Source organism: Callithrix jacchus, chromosome 9 (genome assembly GCF_049354715.1).
Source record: "Callithrix jacchus isolate 240 chromosome 9, calJac240_pri, whole genome shotgun sequence".
Taxonomy (NCBI): Eukaryota; Metazoa; Chordata; class Mammalia; order Primates; family Cebidae; genus Callithrix; species Callithrix jacchus.
Genome location: NC_133510.1, coordinates 132,038,541 through 132,053,346, shown reverse-complemented (window position 1 = coordinate 132,053,346; position 14,806 = coordinate 132,038,541). Strand labels below are relative to the sequence as shown.

The following is a 14,806-nucleotide window of genomic DNA, read 5'->3' as shown; positions in this document are numbered from 1 at the left end:
CTGGTCTTGATCTCCTAACCTTGTGATCCACCCACCTTAAAAGTGCTGGGATTGCAGGTGTGAGCCACCACGCCCGGTCCATCTTTTTTTTTTTTTTTTAATGAGAAAATACATTTAATTTTGTAATTATTGTACGTGTAATTTTGTTTCTGGAAAAGAGGCATAAATTTAGACACATGTGCTTCACAGCCCAAATTTCCTATAGTGCATCTGCTCTCTAATGTGAGGTATCCCTGTCAGGTGCCATGGCTCATGCCTGTAATCCCAGCACTGTGGGGGGCCGAGGCGGGCAGATCACCTGAGGTCAGGAGCTGGAGACCAGCCTGACCAATATGGTGAAACCCTGTCTCTATTAAAAATACAAAAATGAGCCAGGTATGGTGGCGGGCACCTGTAATCCCAGCACTGTGGGAGGCCGAGGCAGGCAGATCACCTGAGGTCAGGAGCTGGAGACCAGCCTGACCAATATGGTAAAACCCTGTCTCTACTAAAAATACAAAAATTAGCCAGGTATGGTGGCAGGCACCTGTAATCCCAGCTACTTGGGAGGCCGAGGCAGGAGAATCGCTTGAATCCAGGAGATGGAGGTTTCAGTGAGCTGATATGGCACACCGCACTCCCAGTCTGGGTGACAGAGTGAGACTCCATCTCAAAAAAAAAAAAAAAGTGAGGGATCCAGACCAAGACATCTGCAGATACAGGGAAAAGCTGAGCCTTATTAGCAAAGGACCTTGGAGGCCTTAGAGGGGCCATTCCCCCATCACAGGACAGACCGAGCAGCACATCCTGAGGTGGCTTATTCCAGCTCAGCAGACGACGCGTTCAAGAGAAATGCCTAATATATTTCACACAAGCCAACCTAAAACTTCAGTATTTATAACCTGTATAATTGACCATAAAAGCATGCAGGTTAGAGGTTTTCTTTCCCAGGACGGGCATTCATTCATTGTTAATTCAGACACGTTCGTTTTCCCAGGGCTAGCCAGATCTTGAACCGCAGCACAACTGGTTTGAACGTACTGAGTTATGGAGGCCACTTCCACACAGTCACAAGAGCTTCAGGAGATTAATAACTGGAGAAAATCTTTACTGACATGTTAAGATCGAGATTGTCGCTCTTAGAAAAGCCATGGAAAACTGTCATAGCCTCTGAATAAGCTGCTGACAATCTGCATTGTCAATTTTCATTGAAATACGTTGAGTTTTTAATATTTCCTTAATACTTTTTTTTTTTTGAGATGGAGTCTCAGCCTGTTGCCTGGGCTGGAGTGCAATGGTGAGTTCTCAGCTCACTACAACCTCTGCCTCCTGGGTTCAAGGGATTCTCCTGCCTCAGTCTCCCAAGTAGCTGGGATTACAGGCACAGGCCACCATGCCCAGCTTATTTTTGTATTTTTGGTAGAGATGAGGTTTCACCATGTTGGCTAGGCTGGGCTCGAACTCCTGACTTCAGATGATCTACTGGCCTCATCCTCCCAAAGTGCTGGGATTATAGGCGTCAGCCACTGCACCTGGCCCTTTCCTTAATATTCTAAGTGGAAATGCAAACCTTAGGGAGTCCTTGTTTAACCAAAAGTCTCAGCTAGACGCTACATGCAGAATTTGAATTGAGGTCAGAAGAATTTGAGGTTAGGCATTTGAATATGAGGTCAAGAGCCAAGTTATTCACTTTACTAAATGATTTTTTTTAATGGAGAAAACTTTCCAGGATTGCAAGATCAGGTAGGAGAAACAGGCAAAGCCTATGTTACTCGGCAAGAGCCAGAAATGACTGCTAAGATTTGCAAGTGCAAGTTTGATGAGGATAGAGATTAAGAGAGCCCTCTCAAAAATCACTTATTAATTACAAAGGAAATATAATACCTGTCCAGTACATGAAGGAACCAGGGGATACCAGCTTAACTAAGGGAGAAAAGCTTAGCCCAGCACACATGGCCTGTGTGTACACACACACACACACACACACACACGAGTTTATATAGTCAGAAAAAGATCTGTGGTGTTGGGACAAGCTGATGCCTTCCGCATCCAGACGTGACACCCTGAGAAGGAAGCAGCGTCACATCCATCACATTCTTGGTGTGCATGGAATACCTATTCACAAACACAGCAGGAGGAAGATGGAAGGAAGGAAGGTACAAGGAGAACCACAAATGTGCCATAAAAAGGGGGAAAGTTGAGAATCGGTATTAACAAATTGGAAAAGAAAAAGCAAATACCGAACAGTCTACAAAGATGGCACCCAGAGATGGCATTCAAAGCACTGTCTGAAGAAGCTAGGTGCCATCGGGTGAAGAGACGAGGTCTCTGTATTTCTGCTCTGTGACAAGTATGAGTGCTGGAACTTTGTTCCTTTGCTCTGACACACTTAGCTACTGAGAACTCCAGGCTCTGAAGACCCGTGGGCATTTTGGTCACGTAGGCTGGAAAAAAGTGGCCCTCCCACTGCTAGTATCCCAGGATCCCCTGGAAAGATGATCCTGGGAAGAGAACCATCCATAAGGTACAATATTGACTTTCAGAGTTTTTTGACAATGACATATGGTAAGATAAACTATTATGCGGCAACTTGGTCACATGAGATTTATAAATATGCACAGACACAGAGGCTACATATAATTAAAAACAACTTTAGGCTTATTACATGCAAGGCACTTCGACGTTTTCTGTTTTATTTCACTTGCATTTTTGAAAGTGCTGGTCCCTGACTTACTAAATTCCTGATGAGACCCCTGACCTGCAGGATGCTGCAGGGAGATGAGCAAATCCTATATTCCTTTCCTCTTTCCTCATCTTCTTCCTGGGCTGCAGATTAAATGTAATGGGAATGTAGGAAACTAAACTAGAAAATGATGGAATGAAGGGCTATATGCCTCATCTTATTCTAGGTTTTTTTAAAAAACAAAAACTAAAGGGCAGAAACAGCATTTGGATTTGAATAGCTTATGTGCACTTTTCACATATAAAATATCATTCGCAGAAAAGAAAGATGAGAGTGGGTAAATCCTGACCCAGTATTCAAGCGCTCAGGCTCATCACACATAAGCATCAACTCTGATGATTACATTTCAGGCTCCCTAAAGCCCCCGGCAGCTTTAAGGTGGTATGAATTCTTAGCTTTTAACGAGGAACTATTAAATAAGGTGGGCCTGCTGATGCTCAGAAGTAAGGCACATACCTAACTAATTATTTTAGTAAATTTTGTCTCCCTCTTTTAACGCCAAACTTATTTTTATTACCTTTGCTTTTCCTCTAACATCTAGGCTACCCATGAGTCAAGGTTTGCAGTCGTCACTTACAAATGCACACATTTACACGTCTTTCCGATAGTAACATTTCCTGGAGAATGGTATTTTTATCTTCAAAACAAAATGTGTTGTTTTCATGATCTGGCATATTGCTGCCAAGGGCTACCCCCACGTTGCTTCATCTCCCAAGTGCGAGTCATTGGCGGGCGCGGGAACAGAAGTCCAATCCACGCTGAGCCAGTCTCTACGCCTGTATTCTATTCCAGAAGCTCTTTATTATTTTCCTTCTTTCTTTCTTTCTCTTCCTTTCTTTCCTTCTTTCCTTCTTTCTTTCTTTCTTTCTTTCTTTCTTTCTTTCTTTCTTTCTTTCTCTTTCTTTCTTTCCTTCTTTCTCCTTCCCTTCCTTCCTTCCTTTCTCTTTCTTTCTTTCTTTCTTTTCCTTTCTTTCTTTCTTTCTTTCTTTCTCCTTCCTTCCTTCTTTCCTTCCTTCCTTCCTTCTTTCCTTCTTTCTTTCTTTCTTTCTTTTCTTTTCTTTTCTTTTCTTTTCTTTTCTTTTCTTTTCTTTTCTTTCTGAGTTTTACTCTTGTTGCCCAGACTGGAGTGCAATGGTGCAATTTTGGCTCCACTGCAACCTCCACCTCCCGGGTTCAAGTGATTCTCCTGCCTTACCCTCCCGAGTAGCTGGGACTACAAGCATGAGCCACCACGCCTGGCTAAGTTTTGTATTTTTAGTAGAGACGGGGTTTCACCATGTTGGTCAGGCTTGTCTTGAACTCCTGACCTCAAGTGATCCACCGCCTTGACTTCCCAAAGTGCTGGGAATATTATTTTCACTTGTTCTTACAAAGAAAAAAGAACTTCAGTCAAACACATTAATTAGACCTACCAGCTGAAAAGGCTGATTTTGAGGGCTACGAAAGAATAAAGGCTTCTGCTAACACTAGTTTTCCATATGAAAAACAAGTGAGTTTTCCTAGGACTAGCCTGAAGAAGAAAAATCCTACAATCTCAATTAGGCAAATCTGAGTTTCCATTATAGAAATATGAATAGAGTTGACAGAGAGAGATGGAAGGGGGAGACAGAAATAGCAATAAATCTAGAAACACAATAAAACAGAAATCAGAAAAGCAGGAAGAAGTTACCCATCAAATTTAAGCTTTCATAGATTTTAGGTTTGATAGGCTGCAAGGAATCATTACTTTAGATGTGTTGGTCATTGGAATTTAAAGGCAAAACTCATAGCACACGGAATTGTAACATTTAAAATGTATCTAGAAACGCACAGGAAATCTCAAAGAGCAGGTAACTAATTTGATGTCTGCACATCCAGCTTCTGATCAGAATAGCTACTGTCAATATCAGGTGAAAAACTACAGCAGTGCCATTTACTACACTTAACCTGCTGTATTCTTCATTTGTTCTTAGCTGAGCTGTTCGCATGTGAGATAATGTAAACATAAGAGGGGTTTAATGCTGTGGATTAAGGAGACTTAGTAATTTGTGAGCCGGGGCTTAGAGATCGAATTGAGTATTACCAGAAAACCTGTGACATTCTGGAAGAGCAGAATGCATCGTGATGTGGACATCAGACATTCAAGAAGCACACTGCAAACCCTGCTGAGTAATCAATTACTGAGCTGTTTATACGCAGTGTTAAATGAGGCCCGTCCCACCCACTCCCCCCGATCTCAAGGTTAATCGTGAGAAGGCGGAGGGTATTGGAGGAAGGATAGTCCCTACCAAATTCACTCTATCTTCTGTTTTCACTGTCTGCAGCTCCGAGACGGAGGGAGAATCACACTCACAGGTTTCCAGTGCTCCAGAGGCCAAGGGGACATAGACTAGGGATGATGAGGATGGCCCATCCCCAGGGTCTGAGAGATGGTGACAAACACAAATGAGGGCACAAATGCGAGCAGATGCCTGATCATAAAACCCAGAGACGCAGATTCATCCTACATCTACCCTGAAGCCGTTACCTGCCGCTGTCAGCCAACAGAGCCACAACCAGTCTCTCTACGCCTATATATTCTGAATACATTTACAACTTCTAATTGCACACGTTAAGGTTAAGCCACGGCCATGTAGGTCTCCAGAGGAAAACGCTTTCTAAGGAGCGTTTAAAATCTCCAGGCTGCTCCCTTAATCATTCAATAGCAAGACCAACGAAACAATCAACCCCGAGACTATGGAACTTGATGACAAATCCTTCTCCTGCTAAAAATTATGAATCTTAGTTATAATGCCATTGCGCCCTGTGATGTGCTGAAGACAGACTAACCTTTCAACAGGAAATTGAAAATGGGCCCCCTCGTTCTGAGTAATGGTCCATTTAACTGACACGAGGAAGCAGCCGAGGTCGTGTGGGTCATCTGTAATTCTGAGAAGAGCCATGCTAGTGTGGCCCAGACTGATGAATACCACGAAAATTTCTGATAAAAGGCTTGAAGATGTTTCTTTTCAATAGAACTTAGTACTGATATAGAGTGTATGGTAGACGCCTTGCCTCAAGTCTTTTTTGTTTCATTTTGTTTCAGTTCTGGGACACGTGTGCAGGATGTGCAGGTTTGTTACATGGCTAAACATGTGCCACGGTGCTTTGCTCATTTATCAGCCCGTCACCTAGGTATTAAGCCCAGGATGCATTAGCTGTTCTTCCTGACGCTATCCCGATGCCCCCAGCCCGACCCTCCCCAACAGGCCCCAGTGTGCGTTGCTGCCCTCCCTATGTCCATGTGTTCTCATTGTTTAACTTCCACTTATAAGTGAGAACATGTGATGTTTGGTTTTCTGTTCTTGTGCTAGTTCACTGAGGATAAAGGCTTCCAGTTCCATCCAAGTCCCTGCAAAGGACATGATCTTGTTCCTTTTCATGGCTGCATAATATTCCATGGTACATATGTAGCACATTTTCTTTACCTAGTCTATCACTGATGGGCATTTGGGTTGATTCCATATCTCTGCTTTTGTGAACAGTGCTGCAACGTACATACGCGTCCATGTATCTTCATAACAGAACGATTCATATTCCTTTGGGAAATACCCAGTAATGGTATTGCTGGGTCAAACGGTATCTTTGTAGAATTGTGACACTGTTTTCCAAACTTACATTCCCACCAACAGGGTAAAGTGTTCTTATTTCTCCACAAGCTCAGCAGCATCTGTTGTTTCCTGACTTCTTAATAAATGCCATTCTGAATGACAAGCAATGTTATTACACTGTGGTTTCCATTTGCGGTTCTCTAAGGATCAGTGGATGCTGAACTTTTGTTCATATGTTTTTTAGCTAATGTATGTCTTCTGTTTCAAGGCTTTAGCATGTAAACAGAGTTGGGGTGTCTTTCTGTTGGCAGAGGGCAGAGAATTGATTTTGTAACTTCAGTCTCTTCTTAGAAGTTTGCAGGAGGAGGCCAGGCACGGTGGCTCAAGCCTGTAATCCCAGCACTTTTGGAGGCTGAGGAAGGCAGACTACTTGAGGTCAGGACTTCAAGACCAGCCTAGCCAACATGGTGAAACCTCATTTCTCCAAAAATACAGAAAATTAGCCAGGCGTGGTGGTGTGCACCTGTAATCCTAGCTACTCGGGAGGCCAAGGCAGGAGAATTGCTTAAACCAGGAGATGGAGGTTCAATGTAATAAGATTTTACAGAAATTGACAAGTTGAGCCCCAAATTTAAATTGATATTCAAAAAAACGAGAATAGCTAAAATATATCTGAAAGAAAGTTATTGACTAACACTACTTGGTTTCTAGACTTACTATAAACCTACAGCAACAAGACAGCATGGTACTGGAATAAAGATAGACATAGATAATGAAAGGCTAGGCACAGTGGCTCAAGCCTGTAATCCCAGCACTTTGGGAGGCTGAGGCGGGTGGATCACTAGGTCAAGAGATCCAGACCATCCTGGTCAACATGGTGAAACCCCGTCTCTACTAAAAATACAAAAAAATCAGCTGGGCATGGTGGTGCGTGCCTGTAATCCCAGCTACTCAGGAGGCTGAGGCAGGAGAATTGCTTGAACCCAGGAGGCGGAGGTTGCGGTGAGCCAAGATCATGCCATTGCACTCCAGCCTGGGTAACAAGAGTGAAACTCCATCTCAAAAAAAAAAAAACATAGATAATAAAACACCACATATAGTCAACTGACTTTCAACAAAGGCACCAGAGCAATTCCATGGGCAAAGAAAAACATTTCCAATAAATGACGCCGGAACCATCTGGATATTGTTAAGAAAAACAAAACAAAACCAATTTCGATCCCTACCTCATACCACACACAAAAAGTAATTTTACATGGATTTATAACTGTAAATGAAAGAGCTACAGCACCAAAACTTCTAAAGACATTAAAAGAAAAAGAAAGAAAGAAAGGGAAGAAAGAGGAAGGAAGGAAGGAAGGAAGGAAGGAAGGAAGGAAGGAAGGAAGGAAGGAAGGAAGGAAGGAAGGAAGGGCGTGGTGGCTCACGCCTGTAATCCCAGCACTTTGGGAGGCCGAGGTGGGTGGATCACGAGCTCAAGAGATCGAGACCATCCTGGTCAACATGTTGAAACCCTGTCTCTACTAAAAATACAAAAATTAGCTGGGCATGGTGGCGCGTGCCTGTAATCCCAGCTACTCAGGAGGCTGAGGCAGGAGAATTGCCTGAACCCAGGAGGCGGAGGTTGCGGTGAGCCGAGATCGCGCCATTGCACTCCAGCCTGGGTAACAAGAGCAAAACTCCGCCTCAAAAAAAAAAAAAAAAAAAAAAGAAAGAAAGAAAGAAAGAAAGAAAGAAAGAGAGAGAAAGAAAAACATCGTTGTGACCACAGGGTAGGTAAAGATTTTGTAGACAGGACTCAAAAGCACAACCATCAAAGAAAAAATTTGATAAACTAGACTTCAATAAACTTTAAACCTCTTCTGCTCTTCAAAGGACGTGTGGTTAAGCAAATGAAAATATAAATGAGAGAATGGGAAAAAATATTAATGATATATTTATCTGACAAAAGGCATGTACCTGGAATATAAGGAAGTTCTACCAACCATGATTAAAAGACACACACAATTGGCTAGACACTCACAAAACAAGATACATGAATGGGCAACGTGCATATAAAAAGATGCTGAACAAAATTAATCACCATGGAAATGAAACGCAGAAGAATGACAATGAGACACCATTTCATTATCTCCCTAGAAAAATTAAAATTAAAGACTGTTGGCCAGGAGCAGTGGCTCACGCCTGCAGTCCAGCATTTTGGGAAGCCGAGGCAGGCAGATCACCTGAGGTCAGGAGTTTGATACCAGCCTGGCCAACATGGTGAAACCCCATCTCTACTAAAAATACAAAAATTAGCCAGGAGTGGTGATAGGCGCCTGTAATCCCAGCTACTCGGGAGGCTAAGGAAGGAGAATTGCTTGAACTTGGGCGGTGGAAATTGCAGTGAGCTAAGATTGTGCCATTGTACTCCTGCCTGGGTGACAAGAGCAAGACTTCATCTCAAAAAACAAAACAAAAGAAAGAGAAAAAAGAAAAGACTGTCTACTCCTTTGGTGAATGAGAATGCAGAGTAACTGAAGCTCTTGTCAGTTTCTGTGGAAGTGTGAGAGGGTACACCTTGGAGAACTGTTTGGATATTTTGTATAATGTTAATCACATAGTGAAGCTATTTGACTTAGGGCATTTATCCAAGAGAAGTGAAAATGTAGGTCAGCAGAAAGCCTTGCACAATGCTCACAGTAAATTTATTCGTAATGGTTAAAAACGGAAAACAATCACACCTGTAATCCCAGCACTTTGGGAGACTGAGGCGGGTGGATCATGAGATCAAGAGATCGAGACCATCCTGGCCAACATGGTGAAACCCCGTCTCTATCAAAAACACAAAAAAATGAGCCGGGCATGGTGGCACGTGCCTGTGGTCCCAGCTACTCGGGAGGCTGAGGCGGAAGAGTCGCTTGATCCCAGGAGGTGGAGGTTGCAGTGAGCCGAGATTGAGCCACTGCACTCCAGCCTGGTGACAGAGCAAGACGAGCAACACTCCATCTCAAAAAAAAAAAAAAAGGAAAACAAGCCAAAAGTTCATCAATAGAAGAAGAGATAAATAATTTGTGATCTCTGGAATGGAATACTCCACTTAAGTGAAGTTCAATAACAGATAAAACTAATGTAAGATAAGGAAAACTAGACTCGGAGTCACCTATAAACAGACAGGAATTAAATATGGAAGAGGGCCTGAGAGAACCTTCTTGTCTGGTGGAGATGCTATCTTGATCAGGGCATTTGTCAAACATTTACCTAATTTTATGTGTGAGAACTCTGCATTTCACTACATAAGAGCTTCAGAATTCCTTTTTGTAAAAAGGATGAGTTCACGCTATTCCACTGACAAAATGAGCAAAGAAGGAAGCTTACAGTGGTAAGTGAAGCTTGATTTCATTTTTGTCTTTTAAAAATCATTATTTACATATAAAATTGTTGAGGAAGATCGTATCACACATTAATAGCAGTTCCTTTTGGGTGCTGAAATTTCAAATGATTTAGATTTTTGTTGCATTTTTTTGGCTGGGCGTGGTGGCATATGCCTGCAGTCCCAGCTACTTGGGAGGCTGAGGCAAGAGAATCGCCTGAACCCGGGAGGCGGAGGCTGCAGTGAGCTAGGTCACACCCATGCTCTCCAGCCTGAGCAGCAGAGCGAGACTCCATCTCAAAAAGAAAAAAATTGTGTTGCATTTTCTGATATTTCCTCATTTTTCTACAATAGTAATTTAATTAAATGTGTAATTAATAAAGTAAAATAAAATGAACGCATGAGGTTGTTGTTCTTATAAAGAACAAATGTCACAGGAAATGGCACTGAAAGTTTGGGAAGCAGGTGCTAAAACAGCAGGGGAAAGGCCGGGAGCCCCTCTCTCCCTGGCCGTCTAGTCCTGCTGTTCCTCAGAAAGATGAAACCACTCATGAAGTTGTGGGCAGAGGAAAATTAACCTTGTTCTTCTCCCTGACAACCACGTTTTCAAAACCACACGAACGTAAGGTGCTCCTGAAACTAACTGCCAAGAAGCACTTCATCGACATCCTCTAAGATTTCATCACTCACCTGAACGCTGAAGAAAGGTATTCCAGTTAAAGGTGGCGTTCGGTGTTGTTGCAATTCCTGGGTCAAAGAAACAAACGAAGGGAAAGTTCACTTTGATGCAACTGCTGAACTACAACCAATGATTTTCTGTTGAAGCTTATTATTATTATTATTATTAATTATTTCTGAAACAGAGGCTTGCTCTGTGGCCCAGGCTGGAGCACAGTGCCATGATCTTGGCTCACTGCAAACTCCTCCTCCCAGGTTGAAGAGACTCTCCTGGCTCGGCCTCTGAAATAGCTGGGATTATAGGTGCCTGCCACCACACCTGGACAAATTTTGTATTTTTAGTAGAGACAAGGTTTTGTCGTGTTGGCCACGCTGGTCTCGAACTCCTGACCTCAAGTGATGGACCCGCCTCAGCCTCCCAAAGTGCTGGGATTACAGGTGTAAGCCACCACACATGGCCCACTTGTGTTGAAGTTTAGTTAACGGAAGCACCTGGTTTTTATAAAGCCACTCCATGCTCTGAGTGCACCACTGAAGTCCCATGAATCTCCCAGCACAGAGGGTTAAACAGAGTCCACGGATTTCACAGGAGAAAAGACCTACCCCTTTCAGCCCAGGATACATGACAGGCCCAAACTGGGTTAGACAAACTGGGAGTTCCTTAAAAATGCCAGGAAGTAACAGGTTTCAAAAACACTGTCAACTAAACAGCCCCGTGTAAAAATTATACCTCCCTTCAAAAGTCCACTCTCAACCCTCACCAACTCATGCCTGACGGTCTGCTGTCTATCACTTCCTCGGAGAGAGAAGCTACATTTAATTTTTGCTGAAAAAAATGAATACTTTGCAATTGAGAAAATCCAGAGGCAACATCTAACAGGTTATTTTGGTAACAGAAGCATTTTGAAATTTCATAAAATGTAAGTAAATCAAGTCATCTAACGGCCTCTCCAACCTGCATAATCATTATTTGCACTTCATGATACTGCCAATGGGTATCTGAGGAGTGCCCCTCCAAGCCAGCCCCAACCCTAACCATGCAGGCACCTTCCACACTCCACCGTAGCCTCAAAGGCCCACTGAGCAGACTGGTTCCTCCAGTTTATCCAGCTGGAAACTGAGTTTCAAACAGGTTAAACAGGCTTCAAAATGCACAGTGTGGAGGTGGTAGACGCCAGTGTGGTGGTGTTCAAACGACACACCGCCTCAGAGCCAGGATTTTTCCTGCTGCACCACCTGAAACGTCACTGAAGCCAGTGCAGCAGGGACACGGTGAGGACAGGGTGGCATGCCTCACTCAGGTACACCTGAGCACCATGGAGTCCTCGGGAGGTGCGAACGCCTGGCCTCGGCGTCTGCACTCCTTCTAACCTGAGCTTGGAGCGAGTGACTTGTTCTTCCCTGGAGCTAGGCCTTCCATTATTTCTATCGTGTAGTACCGTGGTTTGCAAAATGTTTAGACAGGCTGGGCGTGGTGGCACACACCTGGAATCCCAGCACTTTGGGAGGCCATGGCGATTAGATGACCTGAGGTCAGGAGTTTGAGATCAGCCAACATGGTGAAACCCAGTCTCTACTCAAAATACAAAAATTAGCTGGGCGTGGCGGGGGACACCTGCAAAACCAGCTACTCGGGACGCTGAGGCAGGAAAATTGCTTGAACCCAGGAGGCAGAGGTTGCAGTAAACCGAGATCACACCATGGCACTCCAGCGTGGGTGGCAGAATGAGACTCAAATATGCAAAACAACAACAACAACAACAAAAAACTGTGTTTAAACCTTAGAAGGTTTGATGAAGGGCCTCAGATGCCACCGAAGGGGTAGGACTGGGCGGGGAGGAAGGGGGAAGGGGAAGAGCTCCAGGTCCCCTAACTCAACTCCACCGAGACAAAGAAGCTCCGCATTTGTTCCGTTTGTTTTTTCCAAACGTACTGCTGATGAGGTACGTCGTATTTCCACTGGTGGACAATGTTAAGTGATCTGCATTTTACATTGTTATTTTATAATTTCCCCTATTTATCTTTTACTCGAATGTGAGAAAATCCTAATAATGTAGCCATTCTCAGCAGATTGCTTGAGCCCAGGAGTTCAAGACCAACCTGGGCAACATGGCGAAACCCCATTTCTACAAGAAATTAAAAAAAAAAAAAAAAAAAAAAAAAAGGCTGAACATGGTGGCCCGTGCCTGTGGTCCCAGCTACTTGGGAGACTGAGGCTGGAGAATCACTTGAACCCAGGAGGCGGAGGTTGCAAAGCTGAGATCGCGCCACTGCACTCCAGCCTGGGTGTCAGGGCCAGACCTTGGCTCAAAAAAATCAAAAATGGACATTTTACTGATTAAGTAAATCTCAGAAATCATATTATCTCCTCCCTAAACATCTCAACATGCGTTTCTAAAGAATGCAAACTTATTCTTTTAAACTTATATATTTGTCACATAGAAACATATTTTTATATATACATTCTCTACCCCTGCACGTAAGTAAAGATTTTAAAACTCTTACCTTGACTCTGGACGTAGATCTTACCCTTAGCATGCGGCTTTTGAAAGGAGGGGAGAAAGAAAAGCACATTAGATAGTCCATGACAAGTGCTTTTTAGAAATCAAATGAAGGTCATTAACAGCAAAAAAAAAAACCCTCCTGGAAAACATCACAGAGAATCATCTACACAGCTGCTCAGACTCATTACTCATTAAGAGCAAAGTGTTACGTCTGCTGTTAATAGGTTTTCCCATTAAAAACACAGCATCCATAAGCTAAGAAGCACATAGAAAAGGTCTCGAATGAGGCCTAATGCAGTTTTGCAATATTTCAGTTGCTAGGTTAGTGGAGAGACGACTGAAGCTCAGCCAGAGAGCATGCCAGCGCCGGCCCGGCCAATGCAGGTCCTGCCTGGCGTGGAGGTGGAAGTGTGGGCAAGCGTGGTATGGGTCATGCAGCCCTGAGGGGAGGAATACTCCCACTACCCCCAGAAAAAATGAAGAAAGGAGCACAAGCAGAAGGAGGAACTGCCAAGATGTTGGGAAACCGAAGACGCCCCAGGAGGCGGATCCTTCCAGTCAAGCCAGGACAGCCGGGAGGGAAGACCCAGTAAGAGCCTCCTCACGAGCATCCCAGGCACTGAGGAAAAGGCGGTGCTTGCATGACTGATTTGTGCATTTGTGCCAAGGTATCAACTTACTATTCCTTGGCGTGTTTTCTGGCAGAATGTCACAAAACTGCTAGAGAGAAACAGAATCCATTTCTCCAGTTCATGTTGAAGCAGTGTCAGAAATATTTTTAAGATGACGTTTACATGCCAGGTGGAAGCAGGAGGAGAGTGAGACCCTCTTCAGAATGGCTGATGGGGCAAGTCAGTGCCACGGGCGGTTTCTCTCAAGGAACTGAAATAGGCAGTCATTTTGGTGAAAACGTCCAAAAATGGACGTCTTTGTGTCATGTGACCTAAGCCTGATCAATGCGTGAAATGACTGAAGTGGCTTGGTCCCTGGAGGTCACACAAGTCACACCCCTGTCCTTTCTCGGTGTAGACGTACAGTGTGGTCTTTAGGGTGCCAGGGAGCCGACGGCACTGACTGGGATATGCTGGTCCACTTTGGACATTGGCCCCACGTCAGGTTTATATTTTGGGACACAAGCTAAAGGTGAAGCAGCCATGCCCAAGGCGAGACCATCAACAGGAAGGAGACTGGCCCTCCCCAAGCCTGGGAAGGTTTGGCAGAGGCAGCATCCAGGCAGAAGGTGGGAGGCATGCCAGGGCACGGTGGCTCACCCCTTTAATCCCAGCACTTTGGGAGGTTGAGTCGGGCAAATCATTTGAGGTCAGGAGGTCAAGACCAGTCTGGGCAACATGGTAAAATCCTGTCTCTACTAAAAATACAAACATTAGCTGAGCATGGTGGCGTGCACCTATAATCCCAGCAACTTGGGAGGCTGAGGCAGGAGAATCACTTGAACCCGGGAGGCGGAGGTTGCCGTGAAATGAGTTTGCGCCACTGCACTCCAGCCTGGGCAACAAGAGTGAAACTCCATCTCAAAAATAAAAGAGTAAAGACAAAAATGAAAAAGAAGGTGGTGGGGACACACGAGGCTGGGGTGGTGTGGCCACGTTTTGTATTTAGCTACTGGAAGCACCTCGAGCCTCTGGAAGTCTTGACTCCTTCCCAATCTACCATATAAGCAGGCGGGCATGCGTGCCATTCCAGTGCCCTTAAAATAGTAAACCTTTCAGAGTTTCAAAACCTCTTCTCTACCAGTGAAAAAAGATACGAACTTTGATGAAAAAAGGGGCGCTAAAAGCAACCATTTGAAAATAGAAATTGCAGTTCAGAGCCCTAAACTATTCCTTTCGCTGAATTATGATTTCCCTGGACAGCTGGAAGAGGCGTTACTGGAGTGCAGCGGACGCTCGGTTTTCTTCCTGAACCAGCCCTGCGTCTAAAACACTCGCCTGGAAGCATCTTTAAGGTGGATGTTAAAGCA

General features: G+C 44.2%; 1 protein-coding gene across 7 annotated transcripts in view; it reads right to left on the bottom strand.

Moving 5' to 3' along the window:
• The window catches only part of GLT1D1 (glycosyltransferase 1 domain containing 1), a 127,573-nt gene that overhangs the window by 61,042 nt on the left and 51,725 nt on the right, over positions 1–14,806 (bottom strand). For all 7 annotated transcript variants that reach the window (XM_035258175.3, XM_035258181.3, XM_035258176.3 and 4 more), the window contains exons 5-6: positions 12,827–12,863; positions 10,334–10,390 (exon numbers count right to left, since the gene is read on the bottom strand). In XM_035258175.3, coding sequence (XP_035114066.1) covers positions 10,334–10,390; positions 12,827–12,863 — 94 coding nt within the window. The remainder of the gene's footprint in view (positions 1–10,333; positions 10,391–12,826; positions 12,864–14,806) is intronic.